At 47.7% G+C, this 23,890-nt stretch overlaps 1 protein-coding gene across 1 annotated transcript in view; it reads left to right on the top strand.

Moving 5' to 3' along the window:
- LOC109895271 (immunoglobulin superfamily DCC subclass member 4) overlaps nt 1–23,890 on the top strand; it is a 62,164-nt gene that overhangs the window by 30,627 nt on the left and 7,647 nt on the right. The window contains exons 3-19 of the mRNA XM_031830816.1: nt 184–325; nt 4,208–4,341; nt 7,306–7,443; nt 8,240–8,392; nt 10,413–10,823; nt 11,121–11,285; nt 11,725–11,862; nt 12,178–12,351; nt 13,900–14,136; nt 14,339–14,440; nt 14,564–14,747; nt 16,660–16,787; nt 17,837–18,007; nt 18,118–18,252; nt 19,244–19,346; nt 23,414–23,651; nt 23,759–23,887. Of these exons, the coding sequence (XP_031686676.1) occupies nt 184–325; nt 4,208–4,341; nt 7,306–7,443; nt 8,240–8,392; nt 10,413–10,823; nt 11,121–11,285; nt 11,725–11,862; nt 12,178–12,351; nt 13,900–14,136; nt 14,339–14,440; nt 14,564–14,747; nt 16,660–16,787; nt 17,837–18,007; nt 18,118–18,252; nt 19,244–19,346; nt 23,414–23,651; nt 23,759–23,887 (2,882 nt within the window). The remainder of the gene's footprint in view (nt 1–183; nt 326–4,207; nt 4,342–7,305; nt 7,444–8,239; nt 8,393–10,412; nt 10,824–11,120; nt 11,286–11,724; nt 11,863–12,177; nt 12,352–13,899; nt 14,137–14,338; nt 14,441–14,563; nt 14,748–16,659; nt 16,788–17,836; nt 18,008–18,117; nt 18,253–19,243; nt 19,347–23,413; nt 23,652–23,758; nt 23,888–23,890) is intronic.

The raw sequence follows: 23,890 nt of genomic DNA, 5'->3' as shown, positions 1-23,890 counted from the left end.
GGCCCTCTCAGCCAAGACAAAGCTCCAGGACTCACTGCTGCCCCCTGCTGTTAACTACAGTTATTACGAGAGGGCTACGGACTAGCTGACTGCATCTCTCTCCCTGTCTCTTTCTCTCTCTCTTTCTCCCTGTCTCTTGCTGTCTGTCTCTCTATCTCCCTCACCTTTCTCCCTCACTCCCAGCGCTGTCTCGTTTCCATCAGGACCCAGAGGCCCAGGTGGTGCCTGTGGGGGGTGCTTCCCGCTTTGAGTGCCAGATAGACGGAGTGCCCACGCCAAGGATAACCTGGGAGAAGGACCAGGAACCCATCCCCAGCCAGCTTAGGTGAGACACACATACACACACACACACACACACACACACACACGTTGATGCACTCCAGTAGATCCTGGCAGTAAGTGATTGTCTGTTCTACTTGGTCCCAATGACCTGGGAGAAGGACCAGGAACCCATCCCCAACCAGCTTAGGTGAGACACACATACACACACACACACACACGTTGATGCACTCCAGTAGAGCCTGGCAGTAAGTGATTGTCTGTTCTACTTGGTCCCAATGCTGTCCCCTGAGAGAGCTCCAGCCAGACAGTGGAGACTGGATCTGTTCTAAGGTCCATGCTGCCACTGATCATGTGAGGGCTGTGCTCCCTCCTCCACCATTCTACTTCATTGCATAATGGCAGTCAGGGAATATCCTGAGAATTTGGTAGGAAGTTAAATAAATGAGTACATTTTGGTCTTTTTCAGTAGTGCAGAGTTCAGAGATAAGGGATGGACACAGATCTGTTGGTTTCCTCTCTGTCAGCCAGGGGCTGAAGGTCAGGGCCACAAAGTGCAGCCTGGTCACTTTCTCTCTTCTGTTTGTTCTACTCCCAAATACCCTCCTGCATCTCCCTTTCACATGGCTACAGGCATCAGCCAGTCCAGGGCCTGGGAACTGATGTGCTTTGAATCAAATTGGGTGGAAAGATGACCATAATCTACTGCACATGACTCCGTTCCTTCCCTCCTCGTCCCTGGCTTCTCCTCCCTGGCCTTTCCTCCCTTCTCTTCCCTGGCCTTTCCTCCCTTCTCCTCCCTGGCCTTTCCTCGCTCCTCCTCCCTGGCCTTTCCTCGCTCCTCCTCCCTGGCCTTTCCTCGCTCCTCCTCCCTGGCCTTTCCTCGCACCTCCTCCCTGGCCTTTCCTCGCTCCTCCTCCCTGGCCTTTCCTTGCCTCTCCTCCCTGGCCTTTCCTCTCTCCTCCTCCCTGGCCTTTCCTCTCTCCTCCTCCCTGGCCTTTCCTCTCTCCTCCTCCCTGGCCTTTCCTCCCTCCTCCTCCCTGGCCTTTCCTCTCTCCTCCTCCCTGGCCTTTCCTCTCTCCTCCTCCCTGGCCTTTCCTCCCTCCTCCTCCCTGGCCTTTCCTCCCTCCTCCTCCCTGGCCTTTCCTCCCTCCTCCTCCCTGGCCTTTCCTCGCTCCCCCTCCCTGGCCTTTCCTCCCTCCTCCTCCCTGGCCTTTCCTCCCTCCTCCTCCCTGGCCTTTCCTCTCTCCTCCTCCCTGGCCTTTCCTCGCTCCTCCTCCCTGGCCTTTCCTCGCTCCTCCTCCCTGGCCTTTCCTCCCTCCTCCTCCCTGGCCTTTCCTCCCTCCTCCTCCCTGGCCTTTCCTCCCTCCTCCTCCCTGGCCTTTCCTCCCTCCTCCTCCCTGGCCTTTCCTCCCTCCTCCTCCCTGGCCTTTCCTCCCTCCTCCTCCCTGGCCTTTCCTCGCTCCTCCTCCCTGGCCTTTCCTCGCTCCTCCTCCCTGGCCTTTCCTCGCTCCTCCTCCCTGGCCTTTCCTCCCTCCTCCTCCCTGGCCTTTCCTCCCTCCTCCTCCCTGGCCTTTCCTCGCTCCTCCTCCCTGGCCTTTCCGCTCTCCTCCTCCCTGGCCTTTCCTCTCTCCTCCTCCCTGGCCTTTCCTCCCTCCTCCTCCCTGGCCTTTCCTCCCTCTTCCTCCATGGCCTTTCCCCTCTCCTCCTCCCTGGCCTTTCCTCCCTCATTTGAGAGATTTGGCCCTTTTTTTAAATTGAAGTTGCACTTTTTTCCCACCTGCTCTGTCCTTATCAATCATTGAAAGATCGGCAGCTGTTTGTTATTGATTTAGATGCATATCGCACACAAACACTTATACAATATACAGTGAATTACTGTTCATGACTTGCCTCGGAGTGATCATGCTGAGTTGACGGCCTGTATATGTTTGCCCTTCAAAGGCCATGGCCCACATATGGCTGTTCACATTACTACTTATTTAAATGTGTGTCTCATGTTGAATGGCCAGGAAAGTGCAGCTTTTCTTCATTGGTTAAACTGGTTAAACTGGCTAATGTTATTAGAACTTCCGAGAACCCTTGCTGCTGACCACTCTTGACCACACAGAGTGGAGAAGGGCATCAGAGGAGTGGAGAGGGGGGGGGCAGGACCAGTGTGCTAACAACACACAGAGTGGAGAAGGGCATCAGAGGAGCGGAGAGGGGGGGGGAGGGGCAGGACCAGTGTGCTAACAACACACAGAGTGGAGAAGGGCATCAGAGGAGCGGAGAGGGGGGGAGGGGCAGGACCAGTGTGCTAACAACACACAGAGTGGAGAAGGGCATCAGAGGAGCGGAGAGGGGGGGAGGGGCAGGACCAGTGTCCTGACAACACACAGAGTGGAGAAGGGCATCAGGGGAGCGGAGAGGGGGGGGGGCAGGACCAGTGTGCTAACAACACCCCGTGCATTGACATCCGGGGCTGAACAGCGGAGAATCATGTAGCGTTACTGACAGAAACACCCGATTTAAAGCCTCCCTGTCTGCCTGAAAACTCAAAGGCACACTCTCACAGCTGAGCAGCACGCAAGCCCTCTCACTAGTCACCAGAAACGTTCTCACTCTCACAGCTGAGCAGCAGGCACGCCCTCTCACTAGTCACCAGAAACGGTCTCACTCTCACAGCTGAGCAGCAGGCACGCCCTCTCACTAGTCACCAGAAACGGTCTCACTCTCACAGCTGAGCAGCAGGCACGCCCTCTCACTAGTCACCAGAAACGGTCTCACTCTCACAGCTGAGCAGCAGGCACGCCCTCTCACTAGTCACCAGAAACGGTCTCACTCTCACAGCTGAGCAGCAGGCACGCCCTCTCACTAGTCACCAGAAACGGTCTCACTCTCACAGCTGAGCAGCGCGCACGCCCTCTCACTAGTCACCAGAAACGGTCACACTCTCATGCTCATTTACCCAAGCACTTAACGCTATTGATGTTTCTGCCTCAGCTCTGCTGTTGGCTATACATTTGTGCCTGCCTGACATTATTAGAGGCATCTGGCTCAAAAACGGTCTATCCCTGTGTGACCCATAGGCCAATGCTGAACCAAATGCTGAACCAAGCTGTACAGTGCTGTGATGTTGTTGTGCTGACACAAAGTGGTACAAATGGGCAGCATTTGAGATGAGACCCAGACCAGAGACCAGTGTTGTGTACAGTCTCTCTGTTGCACAGATGAGCTCTCTGTCTGTCAGGGCATTACTAGTCCATCATCATAGAGTTAAAAGGCTGTGGAATAGGAGTTGAATAGTGGGAAGTCCAGGCCTCAGGCTCGGAGGAACCATCCAGACGGGATTGGGTGGGTGTGTGTGGAACCTGACCTGTCTTCCATGGCAGCAGAGGGGGAAGAAGGGAGGGAGGGAGGGAGGAAGAGGAGCTGGTGGGTGAAAGAGATAAATATTGACAAGAGTCGGCACAACCAGCAGCCATGGCTGCTTCTAAATGCTATTTTTCAATGCGCAATCTCTCTGACCTAGATTGAGAGCTCTTTGTTCTCTTATATCTATCAGTAAAGATTTCAAAATATTTCTATCCCGTTTCCGTCTTCTCTGTCATTAGGTAGGCAGTAGTGTCATTTCTCTCTTCTTCCTTTCTTTTGTCTACTTTTCTTTTAGATTCTACATTTTTGGACGGCGTTATTCTAAATAGCTGTTAGATATAAGGAGAGTGTCGGCTAATGGCCGTCACTGGAGACCTAGTCCTGTATGGTGGTAATGAGCGTGTGCACAGTTGGAGATTACCAGTGAGGAGTTATTATATCTCGCTAAGCACAAGTTCTCTCTTGCTCTTTTCTCTACCCCACCCACACACTCTTTCTCTCTCCTTCTGACCCTTCCTCTCTTCCTTTCCATTCTCTCTCTCTCTCTCCCTCTCCATCCCCCTGTCTCCAGGTTCATCTCTCTCCCTAACGGTGTGCTCCAGATCTTGGGGGCGGTTAAGGAGGATGGGGGTGCGTACCGCTGTGTGGCCTCCAACTCAGCCCGGAAACGCTTCAGCCAAGATGCCATCCTCACTGTCACTACGGGTATGTTAGGCTCTCTGTCTCTCTCTCTCTCTCTGATGACATCTGTAGGCAAGTGATCCCTTTGGACGTGCTTGACCCCCTCTGTCTGGGTGTGTTCTTTACATGGACTATTCAGTGGTTGGCTTCCTGCTGATATGTATTTCCTGGAACTCTGCTGTAATGAGAGAGGTAAAGAGACAGAGGCGGCTCCAGACCTATGGTCTCGTGTCTGATATCAGCAGGCTGTAAGCAGCATCTCCACACCCACGTCTCTTCCCGTCTGACAAAAGGTGCATTACTGATGGAGATGAATCCTGGCCTTTAATTGGCTCCGTCAGACTTCAGTGTCTGTGGAAGGTCTACGTCTAGATCTGCTTCTATGTGAGCGTTTGCACGTACACACACACACACACAGAGGGAGACATAGACACACACACACACACACAGAGAGGCAGACCGTCTAGCATCAGAAACATGTCTGAGTTTTAATAACTATTGGCCCTATTGAGCTTGTTGCCTGTACACAAGACTGAACTGTGTAGTAATGCCTGCACCCTGTGGAACAGCTAAGGAAACAGAGATGAATCACCTCTCTGCAGCATGTGCACACACACACAGGCAAGCACGCACACTCACAAATAGACACTCTCACGTAGAGACGCACATACACAGGCAGACACGCCCAAAACTCTTCAGATTCACAGACAATGCACAGAAGCGAATGGCAGACTGATGGTGAGGACACTAGCTTCACTCATTCAACTGTGCATTATGTTGATGCCTCGATGCTACTTGACACGCGTATACCTTCTCTCTCTCCCACACACACACGCACGGATGTGTACACAAACACCACACAACGCGCACACACACACCACTCTCACAGACAGCCTGAGCAGGTGACGAGATTACAGCATTTTACAGCTTTTTTCCACTTCCCAATATCCAACAGACTGTGTGAACTAATGCTAACTTACAGTAGCAGGTATTTGGTGTGACACAAAGCCCTGCTGCCTTAGAAAACTGGAGGTCATGGAAGAAAGGCGTCACATGAAGCGCAAATCTAATGCCATCACATCGCTAGCCTTCACTGTGGAGAGGTTTATGATTTAGAATGCCTGAACACAAATGCATTCTCCCTGACAGAATGATGCTGAGCACGTCGCCTCCACTTATTCACAAAAATATCAACGCAACTTGCAACAATTTCAAAGATTTTTACTGAGTTACAGTTCATACAAGGGAAACAGTCAATTGAAAGATATTCATTAGGCTCTAATCTATAGATTTTAAAATGACTGGGCAGGGGTTCAGCCACCCACTGGGAAGCCAGGCCCAGCCAGCAGAATGAGTTCGTCTCCACGAAATGGCTTTATTACAGACAGAAATACTCCTCAGCACCCCCCACCCCTCATCAGACGATCATGCAGGTGAAGAAGCCGGATGTGGAGGTCCTGGGCTAGCGTGGTTACACAAAGTTTGTGGTTGTGAGGCTGCTTGGACACACTGGCAAATTCTCTAAAACGGCGTTGGAGGACTCTCTTATGGTAGAGAATGAACATTAAATTATCTGGCAACAGCTCTGGTGGACATTCTTGTAGTCAGTATGCCAATTGCACACTCCCTCAAAACTTGAAAAAGGCTGGCATTGAGTTGTGTGACAAAACTTCACATTTTAAAGCGGCCTTTTATTGTCTACAGCACAAGGTGCACCTCTGTAATGATCATGCTGTTTATCTTGGCGAAGGAGAAATGTTCACTAACAGGAATGTAAACAAATGTATGCACTAAATCTGAGAGAAATAAGCTATTTGTGCGTATGGAAAATGTAAGAGATTTTCAGATCATGAAACATGGCACAAACACTTTACATGTTGCATTTATATTTTTGTCCAGTGCACTTTCTCTCTCTCATGCACGCATACACACGGCACACACACTCTGAGCACAGAACTTACACAAAACCCTATCAAGGCACATCCTGGGAGAACTCGACTGGCCCATTTTTAAAGCCCTCATGCATAAGCAAGTAGTGCTGTATGAATGCTCAATGATTAATTAATAATGTGCTTACAGTATCCCAGGAACCCTGCTGGAGCTCATTATCATAATGTAGGCTCTGAGCAGAGAGACAGGCAGAGCAGGCCCCGGCACAGGCAGTGTGATGGGCCTCCCTTCCTACCATAATTACCCCTAGAGCCTCTCACACAGAGCCACTAAAAATAAGGGCCTCATCTGCTCTGCTAATGCACACTTCTATTCCTCCAAGAAAACGATAGAGATTTATTTAGTCATATAATTTGGCAGAATTACACCACCAGGCTCTAAGTTAGGCCCTCACTGCCTCTCCTCCATTATCTGACTCGCCCCTCTCCCTCAGATGCCCTCTCTCTCTCTCTCTTTTTCTCTCTCTCTTCCTCCCTCCATCTTCCCCTCGTTTACTCTCTATCAGTCCGTCTCTACAATAAGTGACTCCAAAGAGGTTTAGCATGCATAATATAGAGCCTTCTGCTCCTCTCTTAAGCCCATTGGGGCAGCTAGCTAGCCTGGTTGTGCTGCATTCATTCTGTTTTAACCAGGCTAGTAGCTAGCTCTGTCTCCTCCACTCCTCATCCTGACAGTGCTGCTTGCTGTCCTAAACAGTGTTGCCAACGATTTTTCAGTGAGAATCTCTATTGGCTCCTTGATTTGTTGCTATAAGTCGCTAGATGACGTTTGGCATTGCCGCGACGACGTCACAACACCAATTGGCCTTGACCCTCCGAGCTGGATGACCATTCCCAGTTGTCTTAAATGTACTGAAGTCGAAAGTCGTACATTTCTGACAAGGGCCCCAGCATTGTCTTACATCAGATAGTTTAGGCAGGGTTGTGGTGCTGAGTTCATTAGTAGGTCATTTGTGGTGTTAGAATGACACTGTCTGATATGATACATTGATGGTTAGAGTTGGTTGTGTGTGTGTCTGTGTTGTGTCTACATGCACAGGTCCTGGCCCTGCCCAAAATGAGGTAGTGATCGTGGCACCTCCCCAGAATGCCACGGTGGTGCAGGGGCGTCCAGCGGTGATGGAATGCATGGCCCAGGGGGGGCAGCCCAAACCCCTGGTGTCCTGGAGCAGACAGGGTAAGACTCTCTCAATCCCTCCCATCGGTCCATCTACAGGGGCTCCCGAGTGGCGCAGCGGTCTAAGGCACTGCATCTCAGTGTAGGAGGTCACTACAGTACCTGGTTCCAGGTTGTATCACATCCGGCCTTGATTGGGAGTCCCATAGGGCGGTGCACAATTGGCCCAGCATCGTCCAGGTTTGGCTGGGGTAGGCCGTCATTGTAAATTAGAATTTGTTCTTAACTGACTTGCCTTGTTAAAGGAAAACATTTAAAATATCAGTGCTAGAGGCGTCACTACAGACCCTGGTTCGATTCCAGGCTGTATCACAACTGGCCGTGATTGGGATCCCATAGGGCAGCGCACAATTGGCCCAGTGTCGTCTGGGTTTGGCCGGGGTAGGCCATCATTTTAAATAATAATTTGTTCTTAATTGACTTACCTAGTCAAATAAGAAATACAATACAAATAGGCTCACTACCAATATAACAACGAGAGGCTGGTCCATACTTTGGTACTAGGCTCCTGTGTTATTCCTGTAATATCTTCATTGTGTTTCATATTTCTACCTTTGCTGACAAAACAACTCTAGTCGTCACAGAGGTCTCACAGTGCTACCTAGTGGCTGGATATGCTCATTATACTTTTCTGTGATTGGCATTCAACCGCTAAACTGAGCTGGCATGAAATGCCAAGTGTTGTGTGTGTGCAGCTACAGTTTTTAATTGCGTTAGTTTGGTCTTTTCTGATATTTTTTTCTCTGAAATCGCTGGTCTCTTCTCTGTTCCTTTCTGCTCTTTCTCCTGGACACAGACGGGAAGCCCATCGCCACCGACGTGGTTGTCCTGGAAACTAACCTGGTGATCCCCAACACACGGCGTTACCATGCGGGGGTCTACGTCTGCCGTGCCAACAAACCCAAGACCCGCGAGTTTGTCATAGCTGCAGCTGAACTGCACGTGCCAGGTAAGAAAAAGAATGTGTGAGTGTGAGAATGGGGTATAGATTGCATGTTTGGCTTCGGTCTTAAAGATCTGGTTTGCATGTTTGGCTTCGGTCTTAGAGCTCTGGTTTGCATGTTTGGCTTCGGTCTTAAAGATCTGGTTTGCATGTTTGGTTTCGTTCTTAGAGCTCTGGTTTGCATGTTTGGCTTCGGTCTTAGAGCTCTGGTTTGCATGTTTGGCTTCGGTCTTAGAGCTCTGGTTTGCACGTTTGGCTTCGGTCTTAAAGATCTGGTTTGCATGTTTGGCTTCGGTCTTAGAGCTCTGGTTTGCATGTTTGGCTTCGGTCTTAGAGCTCTTTTTTGCATGTTTGGCTTCGGTCTTAAAGCTCTGGTTTGCATGTTTGGCTTCGGTCTTAGAGATCTGGTTTGCATGTTTGGCTTCGGTCTTAGATCTGGTTTACATGTTTGACTTCGGTCTTAGAGATCTGGTTTGCATGTTTGGCTTCGGTCTTAAAGATCTGGTTTGCATGTTTGGCTTCGGTCTTAGAGATCTGGTTTGCATGTTTGGCTTCGGTCTTAGATCTGGTTTACATGTTTGACTTCGGTCTTAGAGATCTGGTTTGTATGTTTGGCTTCGGTCTTAAAGATCTGGTTTGCATGTTTGGCTTCGGTCTTAGAGATCTGGTTTGCATGTTTGGCTTCGGTCTTAGATCTGGTTTACATGTTTGACTTCGGTCTTAGAGATCTGGTTTGCATGTTTGGCTTCGGTCTTAGATCTGGTTTACATGTGTTTGACTTCGGTCTTAGAGATCTGGTTTGCATGTTTGGCTTCGGTCTTAAAGATCTGGTTTGCATGTTTGGCTTCGGTCTTAGAGATCTGGTTTGCATGTTTGGCTTCGGTCTTAGAGCTCTGGTTTGCACATTTGGCTTCGGTCTTAAAGATCTGGTTTGCATGTTTGGCTTCGGTCTTAGAGCTCTGGTTTGCATGTTTGGCTTCGGTCTTAGAGCTCTGGTTTGCATGTTTGGCTTCGGTCTTAGAGATCTGGTTTGCATGTTTGGCTTCGGTCTTAAAGATCTGGTTTGCATGTTTGGCTTCGGTCTTAGAGATCTGGTTTGCATGTTTGGCTTCGGTCTTAGATCTGGTTTACATGTTTGACTTCGGTCTTAGAGATCTGGTTTGCATGTTTGGCTTCGGTCTTAGATCTGGTTTGCATGTTTGGCTTCGGTCTTAGAGATCTGGTTTGCATGTTTGGCTTCGGTCTTAGATCTGGTTTACATGTTTGACTTCGGTCTTAGAGATCTGGTTTGCATGTTTGGCTTCGGTCTTAAAGATCTGGTTTGCATGTTTGGCTTCGGTCTTAGAGATCTGGTTTGCATGTTTGGCTTCGGTCTTAGAGATCTGGTTTGCATGTTTGGTTTCGGTCTTAGAGATCTGGTTTGCATGTTTGGCTTCGGTCTTAGAGATCTGGTTTGCATGTTTGGCTTCGGTCTTAGAGATCTGGTTTACATGTTTGGCTTCGGTCTTAGAGATCTGGTTTGCATGTTTGGCTTCGGTCTTAGAGCTCTGGTTTGCATGTTTGGCTTCGGTCTTAGAGATCTGGTTTGCATGTTTGGCTTCGGTCTTAGAGATCTGGTTTACATGTTTGGCTTCGGTCTTAGAGCTCTGGTTTACATGTTTGGCTTCGGTCTTAGAGCTCTGGTTTGCATGTTTGGCTTCGGTCTTAGAGATCTGGTTTGCATGTTTGGCTTCGGTCTTAGAGTCAAAAATCAAATCAAATCAAATCAAATTTATTTATATAGCCCTTCGTACATCAGCTGATATCTCAAAGTGCTGTACAGAAACCCAGCCTAAAACCCCAAACAGCAAGCAATGCAGGTGTAGAGCTCTGGTTTGCATGTTTGACTTCGGTCTTAAAGCTCTGGTTTGCATGTTTGACTTTGATCGTACAGCTCTGGTCCTTTCCAGTAAATTGTAATATATGCTGCTGTGAAGGATTTTTTTTTCCTCCTAAGTAGGATGTTTCTCTATTTGCATTCTCCCAGCCCCACCAGTAATCCTCCAGCCCCCAGAGACGGTGTCTCTCTCTCGGGGAAACACAGCCAGGTTTGTGTGTAACAGCTCTGGGGAGCCTCCCCCGGCGCTGCACTGGCTGAAGAATGGCAAGCCGGTCAAGTCTAACGGACGGGTGAAGACCCAGAGCCCTGGGGTGCTGCTCATCAACCAGCTGGGCCTGGACGACACAGGGTACTACCAGTGCATTGCTGACAACGCTCTGGGGACGGCCTGCGCCACAGCCAAGCTGTCTGTCATTGTGAGAGAGGGTCTACCCAGCCCACCACACCAGCTCTCTGCCACGCCCCAATCAAGCACCACCGCCCTCCTCACCTGGGAACGGCCCGAACACAACAGTGACCAGATTATAGGCTTCTCTGTGCACTACCAGCCCACTTCAGGTGTGTGTGTGTGTGTGTGTGTGTGTGTGTGTGTGTGTGTGTGTGTGTGTGTGTGTGTGTGTGTGTGTGTGTGTGTGTGTGTGTGTGTGTGTGTGTGTGTGTGTGTGTGTGATGGACAAACCTACAGGCTTGTACGTATGATATCTATCCACAAGGACGCTAGCTAGTTTCAAGTGTATAGGCATTAACATACATAGGTGCCTGGTTCCTTGGTAGCATGGTAGAGAATGACACTGTCAGGTCAGGCTGAGTGTGTCCTGTGCTCCTGGTAAAACACAGAGCTTGTGTGGTCCACAGGCTCTGATCACATGGAATACCAGTTTGCTGTGAACAACGACACCACAGAGTACCATGTGAAGGAGCTACTGCCACACACAGACTATACCTTCTACGTGGTGGCCTACTCCCCCATGGGAGCCAGCCGACCGTCACGGCCCGTCACCGTGGAGATGCTGGAGGACGGTGAGTAGGCGTGAAGACCACAGACCTCACTCCTCAAAGGAAAATAACAGTGACACGGTTAGATCTAATCCATACGACAGCCAACATGAGTCATTGTACACTTGAGAATAAATAGACCGCACGGCGCAGTCAACTGTAATACGACCTATATTATGCACCAATGACGCACAAAAGTAGATATTGTTGCCCGTCAACCAACTATGTGATTCTACTTGGTTGCTAAGAGCTAATGTAATGAATAAAGTGGTTTAGTAGTCTGCAGAATAGTATGGTTGATGTATGGATACTAAGAGTGTTCTGTACCTGATCTGACATGCTATACTCCCCTGTGCCTCTCCAGAGAATATGATCGGCTACTTAAGTCACCAGACACTAGATCCAGGGTTAGCTGTAATGACACGTTAATACCAAAAATGTCCTGCCATGCTCTACCCCACAGTACCCAGTGCCCCTCCACAGCTGTCCCTGCTCAGCACCTCCCCTACAGACATCAGAGTGATGTGGCTGCCCCTGTCCTCCCAGCACAGCAGAGGAGCTGTCACCCGCTATCGCATCGACTACTCTACACTGGAACAGGGTGAGCCCAGCGCCATCTACTGTCATGGAGGCCATAGTACTACACTGCTGTCCTGTGTTATTACAACACTGTCTGGTATTAGAAAGTGGTGGTACATGTGTTCATGTTTCAGGAAGAACAATTGTGGATTTTAAACATTAAGTATTGAAGAGTGACTTAGGGTATAAGCCCAAAGCATAAAGTGTTCTGTTCTATCCATGGTATACAATGAGTCATCAGGTCTTCCATAATAGGATAATGGATTGTGGTGATAGTGTGCCATGAGTGACCTTTCAAGAACATGGGTTGCATCTAATGTGTGTGTGTTTACTGCAGTGGACAACGTGTTTTCTGTGGAGGTGGGGGGGAATGAGACTCAGCTTACCTTGCGGGAGCTGCAGCCTAACCAGGCCTATCGGCTGCGGATGGTGGCAGGAACGGGAGCAGGCTTTGGTGTGCCGTCAGAGTGGAACCAGCACCACACCCCAGCCCACTTTAACCACAGCATGGGTGAGACCTCTCTATCTGTCTGTCTGTGTGTGTGTGTGTGTGTCACACTCTCTCTCACACACACCCTTCTACTTCAGCATCAATATCCACCACAATAAGTGACCTGACCCGGTATGGTCCTTAACCTTTATTTATCCAGGTAATCTCATTGAGAACATTTCTTTTTCAAGATAGACCTGGGTCCAATCAAGACAGCAGCAGGGGGAACAAAGTTTCAGAAAATTCAAATAAAAAAATCACATTTTATACACGTGTTTAGCAGATGTTATTGCGGGTGTGGCGAAATGCTAGTCAAGCATGCATTAATAACAAGCACACCATAACCAAATGCTAGTCAGGCATGCAGTAATAACAAGCACACCATAAACAAATGCTAGTCAGGCATGCAGTAATAACAAGCACACCATAAACAAATGCTAGTCAGGCATGCAGTAATAACAAGCACACCATAAACAAATGCTAGATGTAGTAAAACTGATATTATTATTATCCTTGTACATAAGAGCAGCCTCCACCTTCCCATTCTCATGCTAGAACTATCACGTTTCAGGAGAAGACTCAGGTGCAGACAGTGTCGAAGTAACAAACGTTTATTACTAGAACAGGGGGCAGACAAAACGACAGGTCAAGGGGCAGGCAGAGGTCAGTAATCCAGAGTGGTGTGACAAGGTACAGAACGGCAGGCAGGCTCAGGGCAGGCAGAATGGTCAAGAACCGGGAAAACTGGAAAAGAGGAACTAGAAAAAGACGAGCAACAGGGAAAACGCGGGTAGATGAACAAAAACAAACTGGCAACAGACAAACAGAACACGGGTTTAAATACACTTGGAATAATGTGGAAAATGGGCGACACCTGGAGGAGGGTGGAGACTAGCACAAAGACGGGTGAAACAGATCAGGGTTTGACAATAACTAAGTATACTAGCACTGAAAAGAACACTGCGGCCTTCCATTCAAGCTGACTATTCATGGCTGGACAGTGTCATGTTGTTGAATACACCTTCACATTTGCATCAGCCATACAATTGCTCTCCATTCAGGGGCAAGGCAACATGGCTGACTGTGCCTCTTACAATGTATGTGTCTGAGGTTCTTGGTAAAGGCAGAAGATCAATTTCGAAGAAATGAACAGAAATCTATTCAATCCTTTTCTATACAGTGACTAAGCTCTCACGAATGCCATTCATTCACATGAGAAGAAAATCTGTTAATACACACAAGAAGATAATCATACTGAATTGTCAGTTCATGTGAATAATGGCTGGAATAGAAGAAATGGAATGGTATTTGAACACACACAAACCAGTTGATACCATTCCATGAATTATCATAAGCTATTACTATAATCCCATCCTCCCCAATTAAGGCGGCACCTGTTCTAGATACAGGTCTATAGAATTATATGATTTAATGTTATAGTCATTAGGAGATCGTCAAATTGAGTTGGTACAATAAATCAATGTCTGGATCTTGTTTTGTTGAATCATGTTATAAGGTCCAGTAATGTTGTTTCACGATGGCGCCTTGTTTGCTTTTCGTCTTTCCCAGTGATCTTTGCTCCCACAGAGCTGAAGGTTAGGACCAAAATGAACTCCCTCCATGTCACATGGCAGCCTCCGCCCAATCACACGCAGATCTCCGGCTACAAGCTCTTTTGCAGGGAGGTGGTTGGTGAGGAGCGGACCAATGGGGAGGCTCATCCTGAGAGGGAGAGGGTGAGGAGGATGGAGGCCCACACCATCAAGCTCCGCAAGAGGGTCAAACATCATGAGGTCTCTAGTCTGGGTGAGTCTGGGATGTTCACATGCCAGTGTTGTTGTTTAAATCCCTTCCTACTGGTCCAGGTGATATTATTTGTTTGGAGAAATGTGACTCTTAATAACATGTTTGGACCTCGTGGTCATAATGCCAGGCTTTCTTGTGGTTATGTATAATGTGGTGTGTTTGTGTTGAGATACGTTTCTATATATTTCTGTGTGTGTGTCAGTTCCTGACAGACTATATGAAGTGAAGGTGTGGGCCTTCAATAAGCAGACGGATGGCTATGCTGCAGGATGGAAGGGCAGGACGGAGAAGGCACATGGCAAAGGTGTGTCTATTCATTCATCGTTGTGTGTGTGTGTTTGTGTGTCAGTCTATTCTGTCTGTCAGTGTTAAAGAAAGTCTGTACAATACCAATATTTGTGTATAAACTGGCAGTGTGTTTTTGCAGCGCCCCCTAAGGGGAACCCCCCTCCCCTGCCCCCCAGCAGCATCAAGGCTACAGCCAACAGCTCCACATCCATCTGGCTGCGCTGGGAGAAACCTCGCTTCAGCAACGTCCGCATCATCAACTACACCGTACGCTGCAGCCCGGCGGGCATCAGAAACGCATCGCTTGTGTCCTACTACACCAGGTCAGTCAGGGACCATCCCAAACACAACACATCTCCTGGTCTCTTACTACACCAGGTCAGTCAGGGACCACCACTACCCCCAACACAACACATCTCCTGGTCTCCTACTACACCAGGTCAGTCAGGGACCATCCCAAACACAACACATATCCTGGTCTCCTACTACACCAGGTCAGTCAGGGACCATCCCAAACACAACACATCTCCTGGTCTCTTACTACACCAGGTCAGTCAGGGACCACCACCACCCCCAACACAACACATCTCCTGGTCTCTTACTACACCAGGTCAGTCAGGGACCACCACAACCCCCAACACAACACATCTCCTGGTCTCCTACTACACCAGGTCAGTCAGGGACCACCACCACCACCACCCCAAACACAACACATCTCCTGGTCTCTTACTACACCAGGTCAGTCAGGGACCACCACCACCACCACCCCCAAACACAACACATCTCCTGGTCTCCTACTACACCAGGTCAGTCAGGGACCACCACCACCCCCAAACACAACACATCTCCTGGTCTCCTACTATACCAGGTCAGTCAGGGACCACCACCACCCCCAACACAACACATCTCCTGGTCTCCTACTATACCAGGTCAGTCAGGGACCACCCCCAACACAACACATCTCCTGGTCTCCTACTATACCAGGTCAGTCAGGGACCACCACCACCCCCAACACAACACATCTCCTGGTCTCCTACTATACCAGGTCAGTCAGGGACCACCACCATCCCAAACACAACACATCTCCTGGTCTCTTACTACACCAGGTCAGTCAGGGACCACCACCACCCCAAACACAACACATCTCCTGGTCTCTAACTACACCAGGTCAGTCAGGGACCACCCCCAACACAAAACATCTCCTGGTCTCTTACTACACCAGGTCAGTCAGGGACCACCACAACCCCCAACACAACACATCTCCTGGTCTCCTACTACACCAGGTCAGTCAGGGACCACCACCACCACCACCCCAAACACAACACATCTCCTGGTCTCTTACTACACCAGGTCAGTCAGGGACCACCACCACCCCCAAACACAACACATCTCCTGGTCTCCTACTACACCAGGTCAGTCAGGGACCACCACCACCCCCAAACACAACACATTTCCTGGTCTCCTACTACACCAGGTCAGTCAGGGACCACCACCACCCCAAACACAACACATCTCCTGGTCTCCTACTATACCAGGTCAGTCAGGGACCACCACCACCCCAAACACAACACATCTCCTGGTCTCCTACTATACCAGGTCAGTCAGGGACCACCACCACCCCCAACACAACACATCTCCTGGTCTCCTACTACACCAGGTCAGTCAGGGACCACCACCACCCCAAACACAACACATCTCCTGGTCTCCTACTATACCAGGTCAGTCAGGGACCACCACCACCCCCAACACAACACATCTCCTGGTCTCCTACTACACCAGGTCAGTCCGGGACCACCACCACCCCCAACACAACACATCTCCTGGTCTCCTACTACACCAGGTCAGTCAGGGACCACCACCACCCCAAACACAACACATCTCCTGGTCTCCTACTATACCAGGTCAGTCAGGGACCACCACCACCCCCAACACAACACATCTCCTGGTCTCCTACTATACCAGGTCAGTCAGGGACCACCACCACCCCCAACACAACACATCTCCTGGTCTCCTACTATACCAGGTATTCAGCTTCTTTTAGAGGAAAATGGAAGTTCCAAATTCCATTATCTGAAGTTCGATCACATTAAAGAAGCCCTTTTTGTTGAAATGTAATATTTCTTCCAGAATGGCTAAATCGATATTCAGGTTATGAATGCAAGGAAGGACGTGCAAGTTTTCCCATTTGTGATTCATTCGTTAATTTTTTTCTCTCTCCCAAACTGTGTTTTGCAGCTCTGCTCAGGAGATCCTCTTGGGGGCGCTAAAACCCTACACCCGCTATGAGCTGGCTGTGCAGTCCAATGGAGGAGACGTGGTTGGTCCCTTCAGCGGCACCGTGGAGGAGTCCACTCTCACTGACAGTAAGTCTCGCCTGTTCTCATCAGTGTAGTGGACAAATCTGTGCATCCAGTGTAACATAAAGGTGGATGCTTGTGTTCGATATGCTCTGTCGCTCACTTTCACTTCCTCTGTGAGGGTGTTTTTTTTTTTTTTTTTACACAGAGGTGTGTAGTTCGTTGGTGTATGTGTGTAGTTTGTTGGTGTATGTGTGTTTCTGTTTTACTATCCTTGTGGGCACCAGAATTCCTCACAAGTATAGTAAAACAAGGAAAATACGGACCAGTGGGGTGATTTTGACGGTCCCCACAGGGAAAAATGCTATTTTAGGCTTAGGGGTTGGGTTTAGGGTTACAATTAGGGTTAGAATTAAGGTTAGGGGTTAGGAGTTAAGGTTAGGTTAGTTTTAGGGTTAGGGGTTTGGGGTTACGGTTAGGTAAAGGGTTAAGGCTAGGGTTAGATTTAGGGTTAGAGAAAATGGGATTTTGGATGGGAATCAATTATTTGGTCCCCACAAGTATAGCAATAAACTGTCTATGTGTTAGACTGAGCAAGTGTGATTGAGGCAGGTTAACAGAGAAGGGATTCATCTTTAGGGGCGTAGGGAGATAATTGGCAGGGCACGTCAATCAGTTCAGCCAAGTGGTGTCAGGGAGGAGCCAGGGACGAGTGCTGATCTAGGATCAAGTCCTCTCTGTCTTATTCATTTTGATCTAAAATGTCAAACTGATCCTAGATCAGCATTGAGACACTTTGTGAATACTGGCCAGGAGGGGCCAGTCAGCAGGGGATTCATTACCAGGGCAACGAAGTAGGAGTCTTTGGTTTGACACAGCCGGGGTAGCTGCCTGCCGGATCCCATACTACCGCCCTCTGTCACCTGAGACCCAGTCCCTGCCCTCAGCCCCCACTTTATGACCAGGTGGGAAGGGCACTTTGACCCAGAGGAGTGTCACACCTGTCCCAGCCAGCCACACAAAGCCTGTGTGGCCAGCCCGCTGTGGTGCTTTATTTCTGTGGTGTGATTACTGACTCCCCCCCCCCCCCCCCCCCCCCCCCCCTGTGTCCCCAGTACCCTCCACCCCCCCAGCAGAGCTGCAGCTCAGTGCCTTGGACTCCTCCTCTGTGTTGGTGAACTGGCACCCGCCTGTGGAGCCCAATGGCATCATCATCAGCTACAGGATCCTATACACCATCAACCTCAGCCAGCCTGAGCACCTGTGGAACAACCTCTCCCAAGATGGTGGGTGGTTGGAGCTGCGGCTGTTGCGAGGAACTGTGTGGGTTCTATAAGTGGATGCAAATGAGACTGTTAATGACTCACACACTTACCTCCCTCTCCCTCCCTCTTAGGGACCATCATGAGTGCTGAGGTAGCAGGGCTGTCTAGTGGGACACAATACTTCTTTAAGATGAGGGCATCCACTGACGTGGGGGTGGGGCCTTACTCCCCAGTGAAGGATGTGCACACTCCTCCCAGGAAATATGGTGAGTGGGTCTACTCTCTACACATACTGTGATGGTGTGTGTGTCATCACTTACATAAGTATTTCCTATCACACACACACACACACACACACACACACACACACACACACACACACAGAGTCCTTTAAAGTGGTTAATCCATCCCTGCCAGTGGGGCAGAGAAGCCTGCAGGAGCCTGTGTCATATCTCTCCTCACTCTCTGGCCTCTGAGGTGAATATTAAAGGGGTGGCCTCAGCACCGGCTGCACCCAGAGAGCTCTGTGACTCAACTTCATATCTGACTTTGAGAAGCAGAAGAGCTGCGGATGACACCTTGTCTATAACCACGGTGAAGGGGCCTGTGACAGAGCGGCTCATTCTATGGCGGCTTGGCAGGGAAAAAGAAAGAAGGATATGTGCACACTGTTGAATACTACTGCAGTTTCATTGGGCTTCTCAAGGAGACTTCCATCAGTCATTATCTATTTGTAGCCCAATTACACTTTGTCCATCAGAGAATAATGAGCACAACAGCTAAACTCGAGCATCTAGAAGCAAGTCAGGAGAGAGCTCCATGCAGAAGCAAAAGGTCATAACATTGGCGCTAGGGGAGTCCATCCTCCTTTAGGAAGACAATCTAAGATGACCGAGTAGCAGGTTTATTCTGGTCCTGCTGAGTAGGAAATGCAATGTGATTGTGGGCGGGCGAGAGCGGAGCGAGCACCATCTGTCCTCTCTCCACTCTGCTGCCAGATAGACAGCAATTGCCCAAGCTCAATTAATATCTCCCTCCCTGGAAGTGTGAATTGGTTCCTTCATGGCCCGCTGAAATTGATTGAGCGGTGGAATCCGGCTGTCATCATACTGCATATACACTATATTACCATTCATCCTCCCACTTACCTTCTGTTCTCTAACTGCGTCCTGTGCTGACAGGTTCAAATACTCATCCAGTATCTCGTCTGTTTTCTCTCCCCGTTTCCTGCATGCCTTCCTGGGCTGTTCCCTATAGAGCTGGACATCCATGCAGTGACTGGCATCATAGTTGGTGTGTGTCTGGGGCTGCTCAGCATGCTCCTTTGTATGTGTGTCAGCTTCCGCAATGGCAAGGCCAGGTAAGAAGAGGCCACCTGAAAGCAAATGACTCTCTGTTTTAGTATGTCTACTTTAGTATGTACGTCTAGGATTTGAGGATCATTATGCTTTCACTGGCATTGTAAGATTTAAGGGTGTGTGTGTGTGTGTGTGTGTGTGTGTGTGTGTGTGTGTGTGTGTGTGTGTGTGAAGCTGCAGCAGCAGAGAGACAGACAGGCAGATGTTGGGGAGTGTGTCCTGAAAGACAGAGCACCACAGATGGCTGCTGCTCTTGGTCTATTATGAAGCTGTGTGGTTAATGAGCAGGAAAGAATATGAAACAAAAGTCATGTTTCCCTGCATTGGGTTTGGCAGGGAGAGCAGTAAACTGATTTAAATAGAAGTGGAGGTTTTGGAGATGTTTTATATAGCTACAGAATTAGGATGACTTTTGTGTGAGACCCAGGGGGGGTCCATGTCTTCATGCTGCACATTTGACATTTCAGATGTGAATAATTTTGAATAATTTTGCATTAATATGGAACAACTATTATTACTGTCTGTTTTGGTATTTAGCTCCTTTGAATTCCAATGTGTACTATAGTGAATCCAGCTAGCCATCACAATTTGAGATGGAGTGACAATATTTTGTTCATCCTACTGTTATAGTTGTAATGACTGTCTATGACAATGCATTCCTCATATTTGTTTTTTAAAGGATACTTTGCCAACATCCCAATGAGGCCTTCCTTTATCTACTTCCCCAGAGGCAGATGAACTCATGGATACCATGTCCATGTCTCTTTGTCCAGTATGAAGGAAGTTAGAGGTCATTTCGCGTTAGCACAATGACTGGAAGTCTATGGTATCTGCTAGCATGTTAGTATATACCTATAAGAGGTCGACCGACTATGATTTTTTCCAACGCCAATACCGATTTTATAGGAGGACCAAAAAAAAGCCGATACCGATTAATCGGCCGACTAAAACAAAAAAAACTGTTTATTTGTAATAATGACAATTACAACAATACTGAATGAACACTTATTTTAACTTAATATAATACATCAATAAAAATCAATTTAGCCTCAAATAAATAATGAAACATGTTCAATTTGGTTTAAATAAGGCAAAAACAAAGTGTTGGAAAAGTAAAAGTGCAAAATGTGCCGTGTAAAAAAAGCTAACGTTTGAGTTCCTTGCTCAGAACATGAGAACATATTAAAGTTGGTGGTTCCTTTTAACATGAGACTTCAATATTCCAAGGTAAGAGGTTTTATGTTGTAGTTAATCTAGTATTTATAGGACTATTTCTCTCTATACCATTTGTATTTCATTAACCTTTGACTATTGGATGTTCTTATAGGCACTTTAGTATTGCCAGTGTAACAGTATAGCTTCCGTCCCTCTCCTCGCCCCTACCTAGGCTCGAACCAGGAACACATCGACAACAGCCACACTCGAAGCAGCATTACCCATCGCTCCACAAAAGCCGCGGCCCTTGCAGAGCAAGGGGAATAACTACTCCAAGTCTGAGCGAGTGACGTTTGAAACGCTATTAGCGCACACCCAGCTAACTAGCTAGCCATTTCACATCGGTTACACCAGCCTAATCTCGGGAGTTAATAGGCTTGAAGTCATACACAGAGCTGTGCTTGCGAAGAGCTGCTTGCAAAACACACGAAAGTGCTGTTTGAATGAAAGCTTACGAGCCTGCTGCTGCCTACCACCACTCAGTCAGACTGCTCTATCAAATCATAGACTTAATTATAACATAACACATCGTTTCCGGATTCGACCATATTTCTATCATCTCGAAAACAAGACGTTTAGTCTTTCAGTGAAATACGGAACCATTCGGTATTTTATCTAACGGGTGGCATCCCTAAGTCTAAATATTCTTGTTACATTGTACAACCTTCAATGTTATGTCATATTTACGTAATATTCTGGCAAATTAGTTCGCAATGAGCCAGGCGGCCAAACTGTTGCATAACAACTACTCTGCGTGCAGTGAACGCAAGAGAAGTGACACAATTTCACCTGGTTAATATTGCCTGCTAACCTGGATTTCTTTTAGCTAAATATGCAGGTTTAAAAATATATACTTCTGTGTATTGATTTTAAGAAAGGCATTGGTGTTTATGGTTAGGTACAGTCGTCCAACGATTGTGCTTTTTTCGCAAAATGCACTTTTGTTAAATCATCATCCAGGGTTGCATCGATTATATGTTGCATATCTAGCAGGGCATGCTAGATAAACTAGTAATATCATCAACCATGTGTAGTTAACTAGTGATTTATGATTGATTGATTGTTTTTATAAGATAAGTTGCTAGCTAGCATTAAACTTATGTTGGCTTCTACTGCATTTGCGTAACAGGCAGGCTCCTCGTGGAGTGCAATGAGAGACAGGTGGTTAGAGTGTTGGACTAGTAACCGTAAGGTTGCAAGATTGAATCCCAGAGCTGACAAAGTAAAAATCTGTCGGTCTGCCCCTGAACAAGGCAGTTAACCACCACCGTTCCAGGGCCGTCATTGAAATTAAGAATGTGTTCTTAAAACTAGTTAGGGATAGGCGGGACGCAAATGTCTTAACTGGCCAATTACCAGGGGAAATGCAGAGCGGCAGATTCAAATAAAATACTATAAAATTCAAACTTTCATTAAATCACACATGTAGATGCTCAATTAAAGCTACACTCATTGTGAATCCAGCCAACATGTCAGATTTTTAAAATGTTTTTCGGCGAAAGCATAAGAAGCTATTATCTGATAGCCTGCACCATCTGCACCAGCAGTAAACAAAGGAGTTAGCATATTTCAACCCTGCGCTACACAAAACGCTGAAATAAAATATAAAACAGGCATTACCTTTGATGAGCTTCTTTTGTTGGCACTCCAATATGTTCCATAAACATCACAATTGGTAATTTTGTTCGATTAATTTCGTCCATATATATCCAAAATGGGGCGGCAGAGTAGCCTAGTGGTTAGAGCGTTGGACTAGTAACCGGAAGGTTGCGAGTTCAAACCCCCGAGCTGACAAGGTACAAATCTGTCGCTCTGCCCCTGAACAGGCAGTTAACCCACTGTTCCTAGGCCGTCATTGAAAATAAGAATTTGTTCTTAACTGACTTGCCTGGTTAAATAAAGGTTTTTTTTTTTTTTAAATGTCCATTTATAAAGCGCGTTTGATCCAGGAAAAAAAACTGCTTACAAAAAACGCAACGTCACTACAAAATATTTCAAAGGTTGCCTATAAACTTTAGGTATTTTTAAACGTTAATAATCAAATTGTAGACGGGGCAATCTGTGTTCAATACAGGAATGAAAACAAACCAGCGCTGCTTTTCACGTCTTGCGCAACTCACAAAAGTGTTACCCAGTTCCGAGTTGGCCTACTTCTTCATTGCACAAAGGAATAACCTCAACCAAATTCCAACGACTGGTGACATCCAGTGGAAGCGGTAGGAGATTCTGAACAGTTAGTCCTCAGGGTTTTGCCTGCTACATAAGTTCTGTTATACTCAGACATGATTCAAACAGTTTTAGAAACTTCCGAGTATTTTCTATCCAAATCTATGAATAATATGCATATCTTATATTCTTGGCATGAGTAGCAGGAAGATGAAATTGGGCACGCTATTTATCCAAAAGTGAAAATTCTGCCCCCTAGCCCCAAGAGGTTTTAACTGACTTACCTAGTTAAATAAAGGTGTAAAAAAATCGGCGTCCAAAAATACCGATTTCCAATTGTTATGAAAACTTGAAATGGTCCCTAATTAATCGGCCATTCCGATTAATCAGTCGACCTCTAATACCTATAGACTTCCAGGCATCGCACTAATATTAGTTAGCATTGGCTCGCGAAACTACCTCCAACTTCCTTCGTACTGGACGCGGAGACATACAAATGGTATCCACGAGTTCATCTGACTCTGGTGAAGTCAATAAAGGGCTTCATTGGAAAAATCCAGACGTTTTCCTATAAAAACCACAATTGTTAATGATCATCCTTGTTTTTATACTGTGCTCTGAGGTTAAACCATGTGCAGTGACATAACTCTAATCATTAACCTGTGTCCCTCCTCTGTGCTGTAACCAGAGAGGTGTCTGGAGGGCTGGACTCCACTGCTCTGCCCCCACAGTACCATCATGGGTGTCGGTCTGTGCCCACCATGGTGCCAGAATGCAGTGATTGCCATGAGCTAGAGACCCTGATGCCCCTGGGCAGCCTGGACCATGAACATGACTGCGCCCAACCCCTCACAGAGCCCACTGAGGAGCACAGCCTCATGGGTAATGTAGGAATAGGGGACGAAGCCCTAGGAGTTGAGCTCATGGTGAGTAGTCAGGACACTAGATACCACACTAGAAACAACTACAAATATAGTACTATTCAAGGTTACTTGTTGAGTCGTGTTTTTCTTCTGACCTTGTCATTCTCCAGGCTGCTTGGAATGGGTCAGTTAGTCGTAACTGGGCCAACCGGATCACCAAATACAGGGATACCATCACAGAGGACTCTCCAACGCTCAACAATGGAACTTTGGACATGGCCACCACAGAGAATGGCAAGGTG

This window comes from Oncorhynchus kisutch, linkage group LG8 (genome assembly GCF_002021735.2).
Source record: "Oncorhynchus kisutch isolate 150728-3 linkage group LG8, Okis_V2, whole genome shotgun sequence".
NCBI lineage: Eukaryota > Metazoa > Chordata > Actinopteri > Salmoniformes > Salmonidae > Oncorhynchus > Oncorhynchus kisutch.
Note: the sequence above shows the minus strand (reverse complement) of the source record. Positions and strands in the feature narration are given on the sequence as shown.